Source organism: Lonchura striata, chromosome 36 (assembly GCF_046129695.1).
Source record: "Lonchura striata isolate bLonStr1 chromosome 36, bLonStr1.mat, whole genome shotgun sequence".
NCBI lineage: Eukaryota > Metazoa > Chordata > Aves > Passeriformes > Estrildidae > Lonchura > Lonchura striata.
The window spans coordinates 1,877,566-1,899,102 of NC_134638.1; the positions used below are offsets into that span (position 1 = coordinate 1,877,566).

Here is a 21,537-nt window from a genome sequence, read left to right on the forward strand (position 1 = left end):
AAAAAAAACAAAACCCTGGCACCTCCAAATTTTGGAGGCTTTTTCCACCTGCAGGCCCTGAGTTTTGCCCCTTTTTTCCCCCCCCCAACCCCAAAATCCGCTCGGTTCCGAGTCAGTTTTGGGTTCTTTTTGGACGTTTCCCAGCCCTGATTGGCCGGGTTTTACCCCAAAGCGGTTCTGGGTGTACCACCCGGGACCCCTCCCCATTTTTTTTTGGGGGTGGGGTTGGGAGTTTTTTCACCCCCTGGGATTTCCCCAGCTCGAAGGGAGGTGAAACTGCGCCCGGAGCCGGCAGGAAATAACAGAGGGGGTGCGGTGGATTTTTGGGGGGGGGGGGGTGGAGCAGAACCCGTGCCTGGTGCCCCCTCCCCAACATCGGGACCCCCAGCCCACCCCCCTGCGCTCAGCAGGACCCTCGTGCCAAGGGCCTGGCACGCTGCCCCCTCCTCTAAAGGGGTGCCAGGGCACAGGACCCCCCCCAAAACTGGACCCCCCATCCCTCACCCACCCAAAATCTGCTCACCTGGCTGAACCCCCGTGTGTTGCCCGCCCTGGCACCCCGATTTTTATGGGGTGATGTCAGAGAACCCTCCCACACCTGGGGGGGGGGTCCCAAATTTTCCTCCCCCACCTTCCCGAACTTTCACTCCTTTTTTTTTTTTTTTGGGGGGGGGGGATGAAGGGAACGTCGGTACAGCACCCAGGGGTGCTGTCGTGTGGGGAACTCGGAGAGGGGAGCCTTTAATGCCCCCTGTGAGCCCCCCAAAAACCCATGGGGGATGTTTAGGGGTGCTAATGCCCCCCCCCAAGGGAAGCAGATATTGGGGGGATCCTTCTTTGCTCCTCCAGACCCTGCAGACCTGTGAGAAGTGGGGGGCCCATTAACACCCCCTCACCCCTCAAGGCACCCCCCCAATCTCCAGGACACCCCCAAATTTCCCCCGTGACACCCAGGCGTCCCCCCGTTTAACCCTCAGCGCCCCCCAAACATCCGCAGACACTGAGATGGGGGGGGGGGGTGTCACACACTTTGCCCCCCCCAATCTCCAGAATCTCCCCTCATTAAACCCACGAGTGGGGATTGGGGGGGTCACACACTTTGCCCCGCCAATCTCCAGAATCCCCCCAAACCCCCCTCATTAAACCCACGAGTGGGGATTGGGGGTGTCACACACTTTGCCCCCCCAATCTCCAGAATCCCCTCTCATTAAACCCACGAGTGGGTATTGGGGGGGGGGGGTGCTCTTTTGCCCCCCCAATATCCAGAATCCCCCCCAAACCCCCCTCATTAAACCCACGGGTGGGGATTGGGGGGGTCACACACTTTGCTCCCCCAATCTCCAGAATCCCCCCAAACCCCCCTCATTAAACCCACGAGTGGGGATTGGGGGAACGCTCCTTTGCCCCCCCAATCTCCAGAATTCCCCCTCATTAAACCCACGAGTGGGGACTGGGGAGGGGGCGCTCCTTTGCCTCCCCAAACCCCCCTCATTAAACCCACGAGTGGGGATTGGGGGTGTCACACACTTTGCCCCCCCAATCTCCAGAATCCCCCCTCATTAAACCACGAGTGGGGATTGGGGGGGGGGCTCCTTCTCACAGCCCCACCCCCGGGGACCCCCATCGCAAGCCCCGCCCCTCCACAGGCCCCGCCCCTCCACAAGCTCCGCCCCTCACAAGCCCCGCCCCTCACAGACCCCGCCCCTCACAAGCCCCGCCCCGCGCCGCCGCGGCCCCGCCCCTCCGCCATGGCCCGGGCTCCCGCTCCGCCCCGGCGCCCCCCCCGCCGTGGCCGGACTCCCGGCGTGCCCCGCGCGGGGGGGGCCCCTCCCCGCCCCCCCCGCGCCCCGGGACCCCCCCCCGCGCCCCCCCCGCCCCCCCCCATGACCCCCCGCCCGCCGCGACCCCCGCCCTCCCCCCGCCCGCTCCCACCCCGTCCCCCCCGCTCCCGGAGGTCGCCGAGCCCCCGCCGGGGCTCCCCGAGGCGGCCGCGGGCACCCCCGGCGACCCCGAGAGCCCCGCGCCCCCCGGGCTGGGCGGGGGGTCCCGGCGGGTTCTTTTCGCCGACGCTCTGGGGCTGCCCCTGGCCCGCCTGCGGCAATACCGGCCCTGGGACCCCCGGGGGAGGGGGGCACCGGCGGGGGGGGGGTCCCCGGTAAGGGGGGAGGGGGGCGCGGTGGGAGAGCCGCCCCCCCCCGGGATCTGGATGAGGCCTGGGAAGGGCAGGTAAGAGGTGGGGGGGAGGGGAAATCTGCATGGGGGACCCCCCCCCCAAAATGGGGTCAACCCCCGACCCTCCCCTCCCCGCATGTGCCCCCCTCGAAATTGGGGGGGGGGGCTGTGCGCATGTCTGGGATCCCCCCGGACCCCCAAATGTGGGTCACACTCTGGGGGGGGGGGGGGTGCAGATGCTGCTCCCCCACCCCGAATTTGGGGGTGGGGCGGGGGTCCTGTGCGGTGACCCCCCGACACACACACCCGTGTCCCCCCCAAAAGGCCACAGGAGGCGGAGGATGTGCAGCCCCCACCCCCCGAGCACAGCACAGGTAAGTATCGCTGCCCCAAATTTGGGGGCGCACCCCAATTACTGGGGCACCCTCCAATTTTGGGGATCCCCCCGAACTTTGGGGTGGGGTGTGGGGGTCCCTCACCCCCTCCCCTTTCCCCTCGCACAGAGCCTGACCCTGCCCCGACGCCCCCCCCGGATGCGGAGCAGCCCCCAGCGCAGGTGAGACAACACCCCCTCCTCCTCCCCCCCCCCCAAAACTGGGGTGCCCCCCTCCCCCGAGCAACGGGTTGCCTCCCCAAGGATGGGGGCACCCCAAATTCTGCCCCCCCAAAACCCAGGGCGCCGAGGACGAGGCGGTGGCGCGGGAGCTGGAGCAGCTCTACCTGTCCCACCTGCGCCGGCTGCGGGGGGACCCCGGGCACAGCGACGACCCCCCCCCGAGAAACGGGGACCCCCCGTTCCCCGAGCGAGCCCCCAACACCTCTCTGGCCAACGAGATGGCGCTGCGCTACGAGGGGGGCGGTGGTCGCTGCAGCCCCCCGGTGCTGCTGGGGAGGGGGCGGCCGGTGGAGGGGGCGCTGCTGGTGCCGGCGCGGCCCCCCCGGGGCAGGGGGAGCAGTTTGGGGGGGGCCCTCAGGGGGTGCGGGCTGGTTTTGGCTTTGGCCGTGCTGGTACCGGTGGCTTGGGGGGACGGCGGGGGTCCCACGGCCGCGTTGGCCCTGGGGCTTTACCTGGCGCTGGCTTGGTTGACGTGAGGGTGGGGTTTGGGGGGTGGTGGGGGGGGGGGGAGCCCCAAAAATTGTCACCACCCAAAAATTGTCACCACCCAAAAATTGTCACTACCCAAAAATTGTCACCTCCCAAAAAGTCACAGCACGCACCCCCCCCCCCCCACCACCATGTCACCTTTGGAAATGTGGGACACCCCTAAATCAGTGGGGGGAAGGGGGGCGGCGTGGGGAGGTGGAAGGGGACCCCCAAATGGAAGTAGACCCCTAAAATGGAAGGGGACCCCCCAAAATGGAAGGGGACCCCCAAATGGAAGGGGACCCTCAAATGGAAGGGGACCCTCAAAATGGATAGGGGACCCTCAAAATAGAAGGGGACTCACAAAATGGAAGGGGACCCTCAAAATGGAAGGGGACCCCCAAATGGAAGGGGACCCCTAAATGGAAGGGGACCCTCAAAATGGAAGGGGACTCCCAAAATGGAAGGGGACCCCTAAATGGAAAGGGACCCCTAAATGGAAGGGACACCCCCAAATAGAAGGGGACTCCCAAAATGGAAGGGGACCCCTAAATGGAAGGGGACCCCCAAATGGAAGGGACACCCCCAAATGGAAGGGGACCCTCAAAATGGAAGGGGATCCTCAAAATAGAAGGGGACTCCCAAAATGGAAGGGGACCCCTAAATGGAAGGGGACCCCCAAATGGAAGGGACACCCCCAAATGGAAGGGGACCCTCAAAATGGAAGGGGATCCTCAAAATAGAAGGGGACTCCCAAAATGGAAGGGGACCCCTAAATGGAAGGGCCCCCCCCAAAATTGAAAGGCCCCCCCAAAATGGCAGAGGACCCTCAAAATGCAAGGGGCACCCCCAAATGGAAGGGGACCCTCAAAATGGAAGGGGACCCTCAAATGGCCCCCCCCTTCCCCAGGGGTGGAGGCACTGTCACTTTGTGGGACCCCCCCCCACTCCCCCAAATCATGTGCACCCCCCCCCCCCGGGTTTTGGGGCGCCCCTGTGTACATACAGCCATGGAACGATGGTGTCCCCGAGTTCTTGTCGTGGGGGTTGAATTTTGGGGTGGTGGGGGGGTAAGGGAGGGTTGTGTGTCTGTGTTTAGGGGGTGGGGGCCGGGTCCCCCCCCCTGCTGTCGCTGTCGCAGCCGTTTCCTGCCCTCGGGGAAGGTCCCAGCAAAGGTCACGGGGCCGCGGGTGACAAACAGCCGCCCCTCACCTGTGGCTGTCGTGTCGTGGGTGCCATGTCGTGACAGAAGGGTCTGTCACCTCCTGGGGGCAGCCGGGGGGGGTCCCGAGTGTCCTGGGAGCAGCTGGGGGGGCGGGTCCTGAGACCCCTGGGAGAATCGGGGTGTCCTGAATGTCCTGGGAGCAGCTGGGGTGGGGGTCTTGAGCCCCCTTGGAGAACTGGGGTGGTCCTGAGTATCCTGGAACATTTGGGGAGGGGGTCCTGAATGTCCTGGGAGAAGTTGGGGAGGGGGTCCTGAGTATCCTGGGAGCAGCTGGGTTGGGGGTCTTGAGCCCCCTTGGAGAACTGGGGTGGTCCTGAATGTCCTGGAACATTTGGGGAGGGGGTCCTGAGTATCCTGGGAGCAGCTGGGATGGGGTCTTGAGCCCTCCTTGAAGAACTGGGGTGGTCCTGAATGTCCTGGAACATTTGGGGAGGGGGTCCTGAGTATCCTGGGAGCAGCTGGGGTGGGGTCTTGAGCCCCCTTGAAGAACTGGGGTGGTCCTGAATGTCCTGGAACATTTGGGGAGGGGGTCCTGAGTATCCTGGGAGCAGCTGGGGTGGGGGTCTTGAGCCCCCTTGGAGAACTGGGGTGGTCCTGAGTATCCTGGAACATTTGGGGAGGGGGTCCTGAGTATCCTGGGAGCAGATGGGGTGGGGTCTTGAGCCCCCTTGGAGAACTGGGGTGGTCCTGAATGTCCTGGAACATTTGGGGAGGGGGTCCTGAGTATCCTGGGAGCAGCTGGGGTGGGGGTCTTGAGCCCTCCTTGAAGAACTGGGGTGGTCCTGAATGTCCTGGAACATTTGGGGAGGGGGTCCTGAGTATCCTGGGAGCAGCTGGGGTGGGGTCTTGAGGGTCTTGAGCCCCCTTGAAGAACTGGGGTGGTCCTGAATGTCCTGGAACATTTGGGGAGGGAGTCCTGAGTATCCTGGGAGCAGCTGGGGTGGGGATCTTGACCCCCATGAACAAGTGGGGTGGTCCCGAGTATCCTGGGAGAAGTTGGGGTGGGGGTCTTGAGCCCCCTTGAAGAACTGAGGTGGTCCTGACTGTCCTGGGAGCAACTGGGGGGGTCTTGATCCCCATGGGATGAAGTGGGGAGTGGTCCTGAGGCCCCCTGGAAGCATTTGGGGGGTCCCGAGTGTCCTGGGAGCGGCTGGGGGGGTCCTGAGCCTCCTGGAGGTGGCCGGGAGGGGGTCCCCAGCCCCAGTGAAGCTGCTGAGAGCATTCTTGGTCCTCAGGGAGGGTCCTGGATCCAGCCGAGGGAGGGTCCTGTGCCCTCAGGTGACATTTGGGTGGGTGGTCGCATCTCCTCAGGAGTCACTGTGGGGGTATCCTGTCATCTCCAGATGTTCTGCAGCCCCTCAGTCCTTTGGATGACATCGTGTGGGGGTCACAGCTCCTCTGGATTCAATGTGGGGGTATCCTCCTCATCCTCGATCATCTCCAGATGTTCTGCAGCCCCTCAGTCCTTTGGGTGACATCGTGTAGGGGTCGCAGCTCCTCTGGATTCAATGTGGGGGTGTCCCCATCATCCTCGATCATCTCCAGATGTTCTGCTCCCCTTGCAGTCCCTCAGTCCTTTGGGTGACATCGTGTGGGGGTCGCAGCTCCTCTGGATTCAATGTGGGGGTGTCCTCATCATCCTCGATCATTTCCAGATGTTCTGCTCCCCTTGCAGTCCCTCAGTCCTTTGGGTGACATCGTGTAGGGGTCGCAGCTCCTCTGGATTCAATGTGGGGGTGTCCCCATCATCCTCGATCATCTCCAGATGTTCTGCTCCCCTTGCAGTCCCTCAGTCCTTTGGGTGACATCGTGTGGGGGTCGCAGCTCCTCTGGAGTCACAGAAAGGAACCCGCCAGCACCCAGGGGTCCTCAGGAAATGGTGGGGGGGCAGCAGCCCCTCTGAAGTCACTGCAGGGGGGTCCCAGCTCTCCAATACACCCTGGAAGGGGGGGGAAATCCTGTCCCATCCGAGGGTGTCCTGCCCACCCTCATGGCCCCTCAGCCCCTGGGGAGGGGTCCCAGTCCCTCAGGGGACGGTGCTGGGGGGGTCCTGCTGCCCTCAGCCCTTGAGGAGGGGTCTCAGTCCCTGAGGAGGGGTCCCAGCCCCTCAGCTGACAGTGCTGGGGGGGTCAGGGAGGGTCCCGCTGCCCTCAGCCCCTGAGGAGGGGTCCCAGTCCCTGAGGAGGGGTCCCAGTCCCTCAGGGGACGGTGCTTGGGGGGTCCTGCTGCCCTCAGCCCTTGAGGAGGGGTCCCCGTCCCCTCAGGCGCCCTCAGCCCCTCACGGCGGGAGGGGGGCGTGGCCTCAGCCCCTCACGGCGGGCCTCTCGCGCCGCCCGCACGTGCGCTCCTCGCGCTGCGCATGAGCGCGGCCCCCCCGGCCCCGCCCACCGCGCTCCCCGAGCCCTCCCATTGGCCGCCCTTTTCCCGCCCGCCCCGCGTGACCGCGGCGTCGCCATGGCAACCGGCCAATGGGGGGGCAGCGCGCGAGTGACGAGCGGGTGGGCGGGGCTTCGGCGGCGGCGGCGGCGCGCGCGCTTTTTTTCGGCCGCTGCTTCGGCCCCTGGCGGGCGCCGGAGCCGCCGCCATGAGCGGGGCCGGGGCCGGGGCAGACCGGCCGTCCCCGGCCAAGCTCCGCCGTCTGGATGAGCCCGGCGGGACGGGCCCTACCGCCGCCGTTACCCGCGGGGAGGCGGCGCGTTCCCCCAGCCCCGCCGGAGGTCGCGGTGAGGGCCGCAGCGCGCGCGCGCGGGGCGGCGGGGCCGGGCATGCGCGGGGCGGCGGCGGCGGCGCGCGCGCTCCCCCTGGCGGCTGCCCGGAGATTAGCGCGGGTTCGGCCCGGGAGGGCGCGGAGACCCCCGGGGAGGGCACGGGGGGACCGGAGAGCACCGGAGAGGAACCGGCCAGCCTGGAGACCACCGAGGAGACCCACGGGAGACCGGAGAGCGTCAACAGATGCAAAGGGAGCCCGGAGAGCGCAAGTAGCGACTGCTCGGAGCCCAAGAAAGGGGGTTTGGAGACCACCGGAGAGGTCGCAGAGGGGATGGAGAGCACCGGCGAGGCCGTGGCGGAGCTGGGAATGGCTGCCACGCACTCCTTGGAGCAGAACGAGCGTGTCCTGAAGACTCCCACGGAACCCGAGGGAAGCCCGGAGAGCACCAGCAAAGCCACGGGTGACCTGGAGAGCAGCAGGGAAGGCGCAGGGAGCCTTGGGAGCGGCAGTGGGCGCAAAGGGAGCCTGGAGACGGCCGTCACCCGCTGCTTGGAGCAAGGCAGAAGGAGCAAGGCGGGCCCGGAGACCACCACCAAGGTCCTGGCGAGCGCGGAGAGCGACGCTTCTCTTGGTGGGGAGCTGAAAAGCACCAGCAGGCGCAAGGCCAAGACCCCCGCGAGGCCCAGGCTGAGCGCAGAGACCGCCGGTCACCAGGGCTCGGAGTGGGAGAGGAGCGGGAACGGGGATCTGGACACCACCAGGGAGGCCTCGGCTGGCTTGGAGGCCACCAGAGAAGACGCAGAGAGCCTGGAGACCACCATCGCCGGCCCCGTGAAGCGGGACAGAGAGCAGAGAGGCGGCATGGAGTTCACCACGGAGCACGAGGAGGGCCCGGAGCCCACAGCCTGCGTGGGGCAGAGCCGAGGCGGCCCCGGGCTCCCGGATCTCGTGGGGATCCCGGAGCCCGCGGGGGTCCCGGTGCCCAAGGAGCACGTGGCCGAGGAGAGCGCGGTGATCTCCCTGGATGAAGACGAGGAGGAGGAGGAGGAGGAGGAGCGGGACGAAGGGCCCGCGCGGTACCTGGCGGCGCTGGAGGCCGTGCAGCTGGAGCTGGAGGCCGTGGAGGAAGAGGCTGCTCGAGCCTTTCGCCGCCTCCGCGCCCGCTTCTGCCTCCGCCGCCGGCCCCACCTGCAGCGGCGCAACCGCCTCATCCAGCACATCCCCGGCTTCTGGGTCACCGCCGTATCCTTGGGGAGCCACTTGGTTGTTTTTTGGGGTGAGGGGGGCACACGGGAAATTTCGGATCCATCTTTCCTTGACGCCGCCCGCGCCCAGTTCCTGAACCACCCGCAGCTCTCGGCCATGATCAGCGACCGCGACGAGGACGCGCTGAGCTACATGACGAGTTTGCAGGTGCCCGGAAGGTTTTGGGGGGAAAAGGTTTGGGGTTGTGTGCCCCACCATGAGGTAACACACCTTGGGCCCACAGGTGGAGGAGTTCGGCCAGAGCCGCCCCGGGTGCCGCATCCGCTTCTTCTTCAGCGTCAACCCCTATTTCCAGAACGACGTCGTGGCCAAGGAGTTCGTGCGCGGCCCCTCCGGTGGGTCTGGGGGCAGGGTGGGGGGCACCCCCCAACTTCCTACAGCCCAAGGAGGGGTTTGGGGGGCGGGGGGGGCTCCAGAGTGACCCCCCTGGCGTGTGGTCACTCCTCCCAGGTCACCTGGTGTCCCACTCGACCCCCATCCGGTGGTGGCAGGGCCAGGACCCCCGGACTCGCCCTCACAAGGGCCCCCCAGCCCCCCGCAGCTTCTTCGCGTGGTTTGGGGACCACAGCTTCCCTGCGGGCGACCGTGTGGCCGAGGTGAGCCCGGCGCTCCCAGTTCCGCCTCCCAGTGCTCCCAGTTACCACCCCCGACCTCCCCATCTCCCTCCCCTCCAGATCATCAAGGAGGAGCTTTGGCCCAACCCGCTCCAGTTCTACCTGCTGGGGGAAGGCGCCGAGGGACCCCCCGACAGGTGAGCTGCACCCCAAGGGGGGTTTTGGGGGGGGTTTTGGGGGTCTCCAGGAGAGGGAACCCCAAACCTTCCCACCCCCCCCATGAACGCCCCCTCCCCAGCGAGAGCGGCGAGGACTGCGTGGTGATCCTGGATGACGATGAGGACGTGCAGGAGATCCCAGACGATGGGGACGGTGAGTGACCGACTCCCCCCTCCACCCTGGGGGCGACCCCAAAATTGGGGGGGGACCCCAAAACTCCTCACCTGAGGAAATGGGGGGGGGGGGGCTGAGAACCCCCCCCCCAAATTCCTCTTGGGAGTCGGGGGCTGATTTTGTGCCCCCCAATCCCCGCTCTGCAGGCAGTGGCGTGGAAGAGATCCCCACAGAGGAGCCCCCCAACCCCCCCGTGGGACAGAAAGACCCCAGCAGGGGCAGAATTTAATTTTGGGGGGGGGATTTGGGGGTGCTGCACATCTCCACCCCTCCGGCGTTGCGGGTAATGAGGGGCTGGGGGCCCCCAACACAGCTCAGGGTGCTCGAAGGCCTTTCACCCCCCTGCCCCCCAAACCTTTCATGACTCCCCCCCCCAACTCTGGGGACCCCCAATCTCCCCAGCTCCATCCCCTGGGGGGGTGCGGGGGTCCCCCTAAATCCCTTTTCCCCCCCACCCACCCACCTCACACGAGGGGAGAAACACAACCATTTCCTGACCATTTTTTTGTACATTTTGGGTTAAAAACTTGTAAAATTTTCTTTTTATATCTAAAAATATATTATAATAAAGAGAAAGTTTTAACAGATTCACAGAGACCTCCCTTGAACCCCAGGGGAGCTGGGGAGGATTTCAGAGTTTAAAATTTTCATATTTTACTCCCCTGGGTTTTTTGGGGGTGGGGCTTCCCTAAAACCCCTCCCAGAGCAAGACCCGCCTTAGACCCCCCCTCGTCCTCCTCCGGTGCCGGTTGTCCCCACAACACGTGGCCTCACTCCCGTTACCGGTGCTCCACGACCCTCCCCCGCAATTCCCGGGATCTCCCGGGACCTGCGGTGCAAGTCTCGCCCTCATCCCCACCGGCCCCGGTGCCCCCCCGCCGCCATTTCCGTCCCGTTCCCGGTGCTCCCCCAGCCATATCCATCCCGTTCCAGGTGCCTCCATCTCCGGTTCCCGGTGCCCCTCCATTTCCATCCCGTTCCCGGTGCCTCCATCTCCGGTTCCCGGTGCCCCTCCATTTCCATCCCGGTCCCGGTGCCCCCACTCAATTTTCATCCCGGTCCCGATGCCCCCCACCATTTCCATCCCGTTCCCGGTTCCTCCATCCCCCGGTCCCGGTTCCTCCTGCTCCGACCCTCCCGGAGCGGACCCGATCCGCAGCGGCGGGGGAAGCGCCCCGGGCCGGCTCCGCCCCGCCGCCCCCGTCCGCACCGGCACGGCCGGTCCCGGCGGAGGGCGGCGGCGCATGCAGCGGCACAGGGCAGGCGTGGGCCGGCCCGGGCCCGGTGCCCCAGATTCGCTCCGTTCCCGGTGTCCCAGCCTCACTCCGTTCCCGTTCCCGGTGTCCCAGCCCCGCTCCCCGTCCCGGTCCCACTGTCCCAGCCTCACTCCGCTCCCGGTCCCGCTCCCGTTCCCGCTGTCCCAGCCTCACTCCGCTCCCGGTCCCGCTGTCCCAGCCTCACTCCCCGTCCCGGTCCCGCTGTCCCAGCCTCACTCCGCTCCCGGTCCCGGTCCCGGTCCCGTTGCCTCCGCCCGCCTCATCGCCGCCTGCTCCTCCCCGCCCACCCGCACGGGGGCGCCACAACCGCGCGTCTCCACCAATCAGCGAGCAGATCCTGCTGCTCTCCTCACCTCCACCAATCAGCAAGGGGGGGCGGGCATAATCCGCACAGACCACGCCCCCACCACCGCACGGGAGGCGTGGCCAACCCAAGCCCCGCCCACCCCGCCTTGGGGGTGGGGGTCGGGGCGAAACCCCCTCCCCAAAATCCCCGAGCGCCCCAAAACCAGGGGCGCCCACAGAGACGGAGCCTGGCTGGACACAGAGGGGCTTTACTGCCCCCCCCAGCACCGCGGGGTCCCTGGGGGGCTCCCAGCGGCTTTGGGACCCCCGGGGTGATTTTTTTGGGGGGGGGTCCCAGAGATTTTTGGGTGTTTTTGGGGGTGGGGGTCCCTATGAGGCGGAGTCGGAGGCCTCGGAGCTGTCCTTGACGTCGGTGCTCTCGGTGGTCTCGCTGACCTCGCTGACGTCCTTGCTGTCGCCCCCTCCTCCGTCCTCGTGGTGATGCGGGGGTCCCGTGGGTGGGGGGGGGTGCGAGGGGGTCCCCCCCGAGCCGCAGACCCCGTCCCCACCCCGGGGGGGCTCGGCGGGGGCCGGGGGGCGGCCCCGCTCCTTCTGCTCCAGCTGCTTCCTCAGCTGGGGAGGGGGCGCGGGGCGGGGTCACACCGGGACCACCCCCCACCCACCCACCCAGGAGGGGTCACACCGGGACCACCCCCCACCCACCCACCCACACACCCACCCAGGAGGGGTTACACCGGGACCACCCCCCACCCACCCACCCAGGAGGGGGTTACACCGGGACCACCCCCCACCCAGGAGGGGTCACACCGGGACCACCCACCCAGGAGGGGTCACACCGGGACCACCCCCCACCCAGGAGGGGTCACACCGGGACCACCCCCCAACACACCTACCCACCCACCCACCCACCCACCCAGGAGGGGTCACACCGGGACCACCACCCACCCACACACCCACCCAGGAGGGGTCACACCGGGACCACCCCCCAACACACCCACCCACCCAGGAGGGGTCACACCGGGACCACCCCCACCCACCCACCCAGGAGCCCCCCAGGAGGGGTTTTGGGGGGCCCGGGGTGGGTTTGGGGGAGATTTGGGGGGGATTTTGTGGGTTATTTAGGGGGCATTGGGGGATTTAGGGGTGATTTTGGGGGGTTTGAGGGTTATTTTGGGGTGATTTGGGGGTTATTTAGGGGGGTTTGGAGGGGATTTTGGGGGGATATTGGGGTTATTTTGGAGGGATTTGGAATGATTTTGGGGAGATTTGGGGGTGATTTTGGGGGTGATTTTAGGGGTTGTTTTGGGGGAATTGGGGGTGATTTTGGGGTTATTTGGGGGTGATTTTGGGAGGATTTGGGAAGGATTTTGGGGGTTATTTTGGGAGGATATGGGGGTGATTTTGGGGAGGATTTGGGGGGGAATTTGAAGGGGATTTGGGGGTGATTTTGGGGGTTGTTTTGGGGGAGATTTGGGTGTGATTTAGGGGGGATTTGTGGAGGATTTGGGGGTGATTTTGGGGGTGATTTTGGGGGGATTTGGGGGTGATTTATAGGGGAATTTGGGGGTGATTTTGAGGGGATTTGGGGGTTCTTTAATAGGGGATTTGGGGGTTATTTAGGGGGGTTTGGAAGGGATTTTGGGGGGATTTAGGGGTGATTTTGGGGGTTGTTTTGGGGGGATTTGGGGGTTGTTTAGGGGGAAATTTGGGGGTGATTTTGGCGGTTATTTAGGGGGGGATTTGGGGTGATTCAGGGGGAATTTAGGAGGAATTTGGGGGTTATTTTAGGGGGAGATTTGGGAGTTGTTTTGGAAGGGTATGGGGGTGATTTTGGCGGGATTTAGTGGTTATTTTGGGGGGATTTGGGGGTGATTTGAGGGGGGATTTGGGTGTTCTTTAAGGGGGGATTTGGGGGTTATTTTGGGGGGGATTTAGCGGGGACTTGAGGGGGATTTAGGAGGATTTGGGGGTGATTTTGGGGTGATTTCGGGGTGATTTAGGGGGGATTGGGGGCTGCTTTTAGGGGGGATTTGGTGATGATTTTGGGGGTGATTTAGGAGGATTTGGGGGTGATTTAGGGGTGATTTAGAGGGGATTGGGGGCTGATTTTAGGGGGGATTTGGTGGTGATTTTGGGGTGATTTTGGGGTAATTTTGGGGTGATTTCGGGCGCATACCTCATCCGCCATTTGGGTCAGGTCCCGTTTCATGGCGTAGGCGTCCTCGCCGTCCGCGTAGTACTTGGGCTCCACCTCGCTGATCCTGGGGGCGCATTTGGGGGGTTCGGGGGGCGAATTTCGGGGTTCGGGGGGGTGACAAACCCACCCCCCCTCCCCCGAACCCCAAATTTCCTCCTGCAGCCCCCCAAAACCCCCCCAGTGCGGGTTGGACTCACTGGAAGTTGAGCGTGTTGGAGTAGAGGTGCAGCGCGGCGCGGTTGCTGCCGGGAGAAACGGGGATTTTGGGGGGTTTTGGGGGGATTTGGGGGATTTTGGGGGGATTTGGGGGTGATTTTAGGGGGATTTGGGGGTGATTTTGGGGGTTATTTTTGGGAGGATATGGGGGTGATTTTAGGGGGGAATTGGGGTGATTTTAGGGGTGATTTGGTGGTTATTTAAGGGAAGATTTGGAGTTGATTTTGGGGTGACTTGGGGGTTATTTTGGGGTGATTTGGGGGTGATTTTAGGGGGATTTGGAGGTGATTTTGGGGGTGATTTTTGGGAGGATATGGGGGTGATTTTAGGGGGGAATTGGGGTGATTTTGGGGGTGATTTGGTGGTTATTTAAGGGAAGATTTGGAGTTGATTTTGGGGTGATTTGGGGGTTATTTTGGGGGGATTTGGGGGTTATTTAAGGGGAGATTTTGGGGTGCTTTTGGGTGGATTTTTGGGGATATGGGGGTGGTTTGGGGGATTTTGGGGGGTTTGGGGGATTTTGGGGTTATTTTGGGGGGAATTTGGGGGTTATTTTGGAGGTGACTGGGGTTATTTTTGGGGGGATTTGGGGGTTCATTGCAGGGATTTTGGGGTGATTTTGGTGGAAATTTCAGGGTTATTTTGGGGTGATCTGGGGGGATTTTGGGGTTATTTTGGGGTTAATTTGGGGGTTATTTTGGGGGTTATTTTTGGGGGGGATTTGGGGGTGATTTTGGTGGAAATTTCAGGGTTATTTTGGGGTGATTTGGGGGATTTTGGGGTTATTTTGGGGCTAATTTGGGGGTTATTTTTGGGGGGGATTTTGGTGGAAATTTCAGGGTTATTTTGGGGTGATCTGGGGGGATTTTGGGGTCCCACCTCTTGCGGACGTGCAGCGAGACGTATTTGGCGTTGAAGTTCTCGATCATGGCCCGCGAGGCCTGGTCCATCAACTTCTGCGCCAGCCCCAGGCGCCGGTGCGAGCGTTTCACCGCCTGGGGGCCCCCAAAACGGGCTGGGACCCCCCAAAACGGGCTGGGACCCCCCAAAACCCCCCAGGGACCCCAAACACCCCCCCAGGGACCCCAAAACGGGCTGGGACCCCCCAAAAACCCCCCCAGGGACCCCAAAACGGGCTGGGACCCCCCAAAAACCCCCCCCAGGGACCCCAAAACGGGCTGGGACCCCCCAAAACGGGCTGGGACCCCCCAAAAAACCCCCCAGGGACCCCAAAACGGGCTGGGACCCCCCAAAACGGGCTGGGACCCCCCAAAAAAACCCCCCAGGGACCCCAAAACGGGCTGGGACCCCCCAAAACCCCCCCCCAGGGACCCCAAAACGGGCTGGGACCCCCCAAAACGGGCTGGGACCACCCCAAAACCCCCCAGGGACCCCAAACACCCCCCCAGGGACCCCAAAACGGGATGGGACCCCCCAGAACGGGCTGGGACCCCCGAAAAACCCCCCAGAGACCCCAAAACCCTCAGGGACCCCAAAACGGGCTGGGACCCCCCAAAAACCCCCAGGGACCCCCCAAAACCCCCCCCAGGGACCCCAAAATGGGCTGGGACCACCCCAAAACCCTCAGGGACCCCAAAACGGGCTGGGACCCCCCAAAAACCCCCCCAGGGACCCCAAAATGGGCTGGGACCCCCCCAAAACCCCCCAGGGACCCCAAAACGGGCTGGGACCCCCCAAAACGGGCTGGGACCACCCCAAAACCCCGCCAGGGACCCCAAAAAACCCCCCCAGGGACCCCAGAAACCCCCCCAGGGACCCCAGAAACCTTTCAAGGGACCCCCAAAACCCTCAGGTAACCCCAAAAGACCCTCAAGGAGCCCCCCAAACCCCTCTGAACCCCCAAACCCCTCCAGGAGCCCCCCCAAACCCCTCCAGAAGCCTCCCCAGACCCCTCAAGGAGCCCCCCCAGACCCCTCTGAGCCCCCCAAACCCCCCCAGAAGCCCCCCAGACCCACCAGGGACGTGATGTGGCCGTGGGGGACGTCGTCGGGGTCTTCCTCCCTGCAAGGAGGGGTGAGGGTGGGGTGAGACCCCCCCCAAATCCTTCAAATCTTTTTGAGGGGACCCCCCCAGAGCCAGGATTGGTCAGGGACCCCCCAAAACTCACATCTTGGCCAGGACGTAGCCCACGATCTTGCCGTGCTCGTCCTCGGCGATGTACGAGAGCTGGAGGGGGGGGGAGGTGAGATCTGGGGGGTCCCAGGTGAGATTTTGGGGGTCCCAGGTGAGATTTGGGGGGTCCAGGTGAGTTTTTGGGGGTCCAGGTAAAATTTGGGGGTCCGAGGTGAGATTTGGGGGGTCCAGGTGAGTTTTGGGGGGTCCCAGGTCAGATTTGGGGGGTCCAGGTGAGATTTGGGGGGTCCAAGGTGAGATCTGGGGGGTCCAGGTGAGTTTTGGGGGTCCGAGGTGAGATTTGGGGGGTCCAGGTGAGATTTGGGGGGTCCAAGGTGAGATTTGGGGGGTCCAGGTGAGATTTGGGGGGTCCCGGTGTCCCCGGGGTTCAATCCTGGTTTCCCCGGGGTTCAATCTCGTTTTTCCCGGGGTTCAATCCCGGTTTCCCGGGGTTCAATCTCGTTTTTCCCGGGGGTTCAATCCCGGTTTTCCCGGGGTTCAATCCCGGTTTCCCGGGGGTTCAATCCCGGTTTTCCCGGGGTGCAATCCCGGTTTCCCGGGGGTTCAATCCCGGTTTCCCCATGGTTCAATCCCGGTTTCCCCATGATTCAATCCCGGTTTTCCCGGGGTTCAATCCCGTTTTTCCCGGAGGTTCAATCCCGGTTTCCCCATGATTCAATCCCGGTTTTCCCGGGGTTCAATCCCGTTTTTCCCGGAGTTTCAATCCCGTTTTTCCCGGGGTTCAATCCCGGTTTCCCCATGATTCAATCCCGTTTTTCCCGGGGTTCAATCCCGGTTCCCCCATGATTCAATCCCGGTTTCCCCATGATTCAATCCCGGTTCCCCCATGATTCAATCCCGGTTCCCGGTATCCCGGGAAGGTTTCCCGGTGTACCGGAGCCACACCTGTGGCCAGGAGAGGCCGTGGTAGAAGTAATATTTCATCTGGTAGTTCTCGGGCAGGCAGAGCAGGTTGCAGTGCTGCATGTTCATCAGGTCCTCGGGCTGCGGGAGGAACCGGCACCGGCCCCGGCACCGGCACCGGGGGAATCAGCGCGGAACCGGCCCCGGGACCCCCGCCACCCCTCAGAGCCCCCTCCGGTTCACGGCACCCACCGCAGAGCCGCCAGGCGGCACCGAGATCCGCTGCCGCCGGTGCTCCCCTCAGAGCCCGCCCGGTGCCCGGTGTCACCGTCAGGTCCCTCCCCGGTGCCCGGTGTCACCGTCAGGTCCCTCCCCGGGGCGCGGATCCCGCTCGCCGAGCCGCGGCTGAGGCTCCCCGCCCTCCCCGGGCCGCCCACCCGCGCGTTCCGGATGTTCATGGTTGCGGCCGCCCGCTCCCGGTGGCGCCTCCCGCTCCCGGCTCCGCTCCCGGTCCCGCTCCCCTCACGAGCCGCTTCCGCCGGAAGTTCCTCCCTGGCCAATCAGCGCCCAGCCCGCCCATCTCCATCCCGGTGTATTGACAGGCGCGTCGACCAATCAGCGCGCGGAGAGTGCGACAAGCCCCGCCCCACTCCCCCTCCCCTTGCCTTCAGCCAATCAGAGGCGAGTCCCGCGCGTGCCCCGGCGCGGGCGGGCTTTGTTCCCTCCCACCCCCCCGCCGGCCAATCACGCCCGGCCGCGCTGAGGATTGACAGGTGCACGAGCCAATGGGGAGAGGCGGGAGGCGGGGCGGCGCAGCGCCGGGACCCGCGTGGGCGAACACGTTTTATTGCCGTGGGGGGTGGGCGGAGGGGATGGGGGGGCTCAAGGGGGTCCCCTCGCCCGGGAGGGGCTCAAGGGGGTCCCCACGCTCAGGGGAGCTCAGCATCAACCCCCCACCCCTGAGCTGTGTCCCCTTCGTGGCGTTTCCCAACTTCCCGAGTGGCCTCGTGGCCACGGTCCCGGCGATTTGTCCCCAAATCCCGGCGCGGCCCCACGGGCGGCGGGGGTCGTGTCCACTCAGGACGGTCGCGTCCACTCGGGAGAGAGCGTCCCCGCTCCTCCAGCGTCCCCCCAGTCCTTGGTTCCGCTCCTGGAGCGTCCCCGCAGAGCGTCCGGCTGTCCTTGCTGTGTCACCCCAACCCCACCCGTGACCGCTCCCCCACCCCAAATTTTGGGGGTGGTGGGGGGTCCCCTCGGCTCTCAGGGCTGCATGCGCAGGGCCCCGTCCAGCCTCACCACCTCGCCGTTGATCATGGGGTTCTCGGCCAGGGCCTGCACCAGGTGGGCGAACTCGGCGGGGTCGCCCAGGCGCGAGGGGAACGGCGCCTGCTGCCCCAAGAACTTCCTCACCTTCTCGGGCAGCGCGGCCAGCAGCGGCGTGGAGAACAAGCCTGGGGAGCCCCGAAAAACGGCATGAGAACGGGGGGCGGGTGGTAGATACGGAAATTTCGGGATATCATGGAAAGCGAGACCCTTCCCCCCTGCAGCACGTTATCTACCACCCCCAGAACAACTAACCACGCCTAACCAGGTAGTTTTCCACTCCTTACTAACCCTAGAGTTCCTACCAACCCCCCAAAGTGCCCCAAGATGATTTAACCCATTAAATAAGATAATAAAATCTGGGGAGCCCCAAAAAAATGGGCTGAGAACCGGGGGCGGGTGGTAGATACGGAAATTTTGGGATATGATGGAAAGCGAGACCCTCACCCTGCAGCACGTTGTCTGCTACCCCCAGAACAACTAACCACGCCTAACCAGGTAGTTTTCCACTGGTTACTAACCCTGGAGACCCTCCCAACCCCCGAGATGATTTAACCCCTGAGATAAGGGAAAACCTGGGGCGATGGTGACCACGCGGATGCCCAGCGGCGCCAGGTCGCGGGCGATGGGCAGCGTCATGCCCACGATGCCGCCCTTGGAGGCCGAGTAGGCGGCTTGGCCGACCTGAGGGGAGGTGGTGTGGATGCTGAGGGGGCTCCGAGCCCCAAAACCCTCCAGGGACCCCCAAAACCCGCAGGTAAACCCAAAAACCATCCAGGGACCCCCCAAAACCCGCAGGTGAACCCAAAAACCATCAAGGAATCCTCAGGTGACCCCAAAAACCATCAAGGGACCCACCAAAACCCGCAGGTGACAACAAAAACCATCAAGGGACCCGCAGGTGAACCCAAAAACCATCAAGGGACCCCCCAAAACCCGCAGGTGAACCCAAAAACCATCAAGGAATCCTCAGGTGACCCCAAAAATCATCAAGGGACCCACCAAAACCCGCGGGTGACACCAAAAACCATCAAGGGACCCAACAAAACACTCAGGTGACCCCAAAAGCCATCAAGGGACCCCCCAAAACCTGCAAGTGAACCCAAAAACCATCAAGGGACCCACCAAAACCTGCAGGTGACACCAAAAGCCATCAAGGGACGCTCAGGTGACCCCAAAAAATCCTCAAGGAACCCTCAGGTGACCCCAAAAACCATCAAGGGACCCCCCCAAAACCTGCAAGTGAACCCAAAAACCATCAAGGGACCCACCAAAACACTCAGGTGACCCCAAAAACCATCAAGGGACCCACCAAAACCTGCAGGTGACCCCAAAAACCATCAAGGGACCCACCAAAACCCACAGGTGAACCCAAAAACCATCAAGGGACCCCCCAAAACCTGCAGGTGAACCCAAAAAACCATCAAGGGACCCACCAAAACACTCAGGTGAACCCAAAACCCTTCAAGGAACCCTCAGGTGACCCAAAAAACCATCAAGGAACCCTCAGGTAACCCCAAAATCCATCAAGGGACCCTCAGGTGACCCCAAAAACCCTCAAGGAGGCCCCCAAACCCCTCAAGGAGCCCCCCAAACCCCTCTGAACCCCCCCAAACCCCTCTGAACCCACCCAAACCCCTCTGAGCCCCCCCAGACCCCTCAAGGAGCCCCCCAGACCAAAGGGGGGTCCGGGGCGGGTGGGCCGCCTCACCTGGCCCTCGAAGGCCGCCACGCTGGCCGTGTTGACCACGAGGCCGCGGTGGCCGTCGGCGTCGGGCGCGTTGCGGCTCATGAGGCGCGCGCTGAGGCGGATCACGTTGAAGGTGCCCACCAGGTTCACCTGGGAGGAATTTGGGGAGGGGGCTGTGGGTACCACCCCACTGCCCAGGGACCCCCCCATTATCCAGAGACCCCCACCCCACTGACCACAGACCCCCCCACCCTGCTGACCACAGACCCCCACCCCACTGTCCAGGGACCCCTCCTCATTATCCAGGGATCCCCCCCGTTATCCAGGGACCCCTCCCCATTATCCATGGACCCCTCCCCATTATCCAGGGACCCCTCCCCATTATCCAGGGACCCCTCCCCATTCTCCAGGGACCCCCCCCCTTTATCCATGGACCCCCCCCTTTATCCAGGGACCCCCCCCCATTATCCAGGGACCCCCCCCTTTATCCAGGGACCCCCCTCTTTATCCAGAGACCCCTCCTCATTATCCAGGGACCCCTCCCCATTATCCAGACCCCCCCTTTATCCAGACCCCCCCATTATCCAGACCCCCCCCATTATCCAGACCCCCCCCTTTATCCAGACCCCCCCTTTATCCAGACCCCCCCCCCCATTATCCAGACCCCCCCCCTTTATCCAGACCCCCCCCCCATTATCCAGACCCCCCCCATTATCCAGGGACCCCCCGTTATCCAGGGACCTCCCCCCGTTATCAATGGACCCCTCCCCATTATCCAGACCCCCCCCCATTATCCAGACCCCCCCCTTTATCCAGACCCCCCCCCCCCCATTATCCAGGGACCTCCCCCCGTTATCCATGGACCTCTCCCCATTATCCAGACCCCCCCCATTATCCAGACCCCCCCATTATCCAGACCCCCCCCCATTATCCAGACCCCCCCCGCTGCCCACCCCGAGCCCCCCACTCACGTTGACGACCCTCTGGAAGTCCTCCAGCTCGTGCACTTTGTCCTTCTTGGCGTTGTAGGTCTTGACAGCGATGCCGACGCCGGCGCAGTTCACCGCCAGGTCCAGGCGCCCGAACTTCTCCTGGGCCAGGGCCAGCGCCGCCTCCACCTCCTCGGGAGATGTCACCTGGGGGCCACCGGGCTGGGGTCACCGTGCGGGGACACCGCCCGGGCGGTGGCGGCGCTGGGGTCACCGTGGGTGCCGCCTGCGGGGTCCAGGTGGTCCCCAATCGAGGGGGTGGCCGAGGTGGTCCTCAGGTCCTCAGCTGAGGCCACCTGGGGACACGGGGGCTGCGATGTCACCAGAGGGGTCAAGGTGGGTGACAGCGAGGGCAAGGTGACCCCCCGTTTGAGGTGGGGGTCAAGGTGTCACCGGAGGGGACAAGGTGGGTGACAGCGAGGGCAAGGTGACCCCAACTCGTCAGCCAAGGTCAAGGTGACCTCCAGTTTGAGGTGGGGGCTGGACGGGTGTCACCAGAGGGGACAAAGTGGCATCAGAGGGGTCGAGGTGGGTGACAGCGAGGTCAAGGTGATCCCAACTCCTCAGCCAAGGTCAAGGTGACCCCCAGTTTGAGGTGGGGGTCAAGGTGGCACCAGAGGGGTCGAGGTGGCCCCCAGGTCCTCAGCTGAGGCCACCTGGGGACACGGGGGCTGTGTTGTCACCAGAGGGGACAAGGTGGGTGACAGCGAGGTCAAGGTGACCCTGACTCCTCAGCCAAGGTCAAGGTGACCCCCCGTTTGAGGTGGGGGCTGGACGGGTGTCACCAGAGGGGACAAGGTGGGTGACAGCGAGGTCAAGGTGACCCCAACTCCTCAGCCAAGGTCAAGGTGACCCCCGGTTTGATGTGGGGGTCAAGGTGGTCCCAACCTCCTTGGCCACATCAAGGTGGGATGGCACCTGAGAGGTCAAAGGTCAGCGGTGGGGTCACGGTGGCCCCGGTCTCCTGGGGGGTTTCCCCACGGTGTCCCAAGGGTGTCCCCGCATCCCCCGATGTCCTGGGGGTGTCCCGGGGGTGTCCTCGTGGCCCCGATGTCCCAGGGATGTCCCCAGCGGGGGTGTCCCCATATCCCCGGTGTCCTGGGGGGTGTCCCCATATCCCCCATGTCCCGGTTGTGTC

At 64.3% G+C, this 21,537-nt stretch overlaps 3 protein-coding genes across 3 annotated transcripts in view; 1 reads left to right on the top strand and 2 right to left on the bottom strand.

Annotated features, from left to right (window-relative positions):
- The first annotated feature begins 7,065 nt into the window (after positions 1–7,065).
- On the top strand, positions 7,066–9,991 carry TSPYL2 (TSPY like 2). The gene is made up of 7 exons (XM_021552068.2): positions 7,066–8,433; positions 8,527–8,604; positions 8,681–8,792; positions 8,908–9,053; positions 9,132–9,208; positions 9,310–9,383; positions 9,551–9,991. Exons 1-7 carry the CDS (start codon positions 7,066–7,068, stop codon positions 9,631–9,633), a joined length of 1,938 nt encoding a protein of 645 aa, XP_021407743.2. The 3' UTR covers positions 9,634–9,991.
- Positions 9,992–11,219: 1,228 nt separating this feature from the next.
- NAA10 (N-alpha-acetyltransferase 10, NatA catalytic subunit) lies at positions 11,220–16,945 on the bottom strand. Its single transcript, XM_077789611.1, has 8 exons — positions 16,835–16,945; positions 16,440–16,538; positions 15,529–15,587; positions 15,377–15,422; positions 14,280–14,395; positions 13,382–13,426; positions 13,164–13,248; positions 11,220–11,599 (listed from the first exon to the last, which is right to left on the bottom strand). Exons 1-8 carry the CDS (start codon positions 16,853–16,855, stop codon positions 11,357–11,359), a joined length of 714 nt encoding a protein of 237 aa, XP_077645737.1. The 5' UTR covers positions 16,856–16,945; the 3' UTR covers positions 11,220–11,356.
- Positions 16,946–17,183: 238 nt separating this feature from the next.
- HSD17B10 (hydroxysteroid 17-beta dehydrogenase 10) overlaps positions 17,184–21,537 on the bottom strand; it is a 4,709-nt gene continuing 355 nt past the window's right edge. Inside the window, exons 2-6 of the mRNA XM_077789672.1 lie at positions 20,614–20,695; positions 20,382–20,566; positions 19,432–19,560; positions 18,296–18,404; positions 17,184–17,848 (exon numbers count right to left, since the gene is read on the bottom strand). Coding sequence (XP_077645798.1) covers positions 17,658–17,848; positions 18,296–18,404; positions 19,432–19,560; positions 20,382–20,566; positions 20,614–20,695 — 696 coding nt within the window. The 3' untranslated portion in view covers positions 17,184–17,657. The remainder of the gene's footprint in view (positions 17,849–18,295; positions 18,405–19,431; positions 19,561–20,381; positions 20,567–20,613; positions 20,696–21,537) is intronic.

What these genes read in the sequence shown, in the direction of transcription:
- TSPYL2 (XM_021552068.2), top strand. Translation starts at nt 7,066, where the DNA reads ATGAGCGGGGCCGGGGCCGGGGCAGACCGGCCGTCCCCGGCCAAGCTC. An exon ending in GCTACATGACGAGTTTGCAG is followed by an intron (nt 8,605 to 8,680) that starts GTGCCCGGAAGG and finishes TTGGGCCCACAG; the next exon opens with GTGGAGGAGTTCGGCCAGAG. An exon ending in GTTCGTGCGCGGCCCCTCCG is followed by an intron (nt 8,793 to 8,907) that starts GTGGGTCTGGGG and finishes CACTCCTCCCAG; the next exon opens with GTCACCTGGTGTCCCACTCG.
- NAA10 (XM_077789611.1), bottom strand. Translation starts at nt 16,855, where the DNA reads ATGAACATCCGGAACGCGCGG. An exon ending in ACGGCCTCTCCTGGCCACAG is followed by an intron (nt 15,588 to 16,439) that starts GTGTGGCTCCGG and finishes CCCCCCCTCCAG; the next exon opens with CTCTCGTACATCGCCGAGGA. An exon ending in GGCTACGTCCTGGCCAAGAT is followed by an intron (nt 15,423 to 15,528) that starts GTGAGTTTTGGG and finishes CCCTCCTTGCAG; the next exon opens with GGAGGAAGACCCCGACGACG.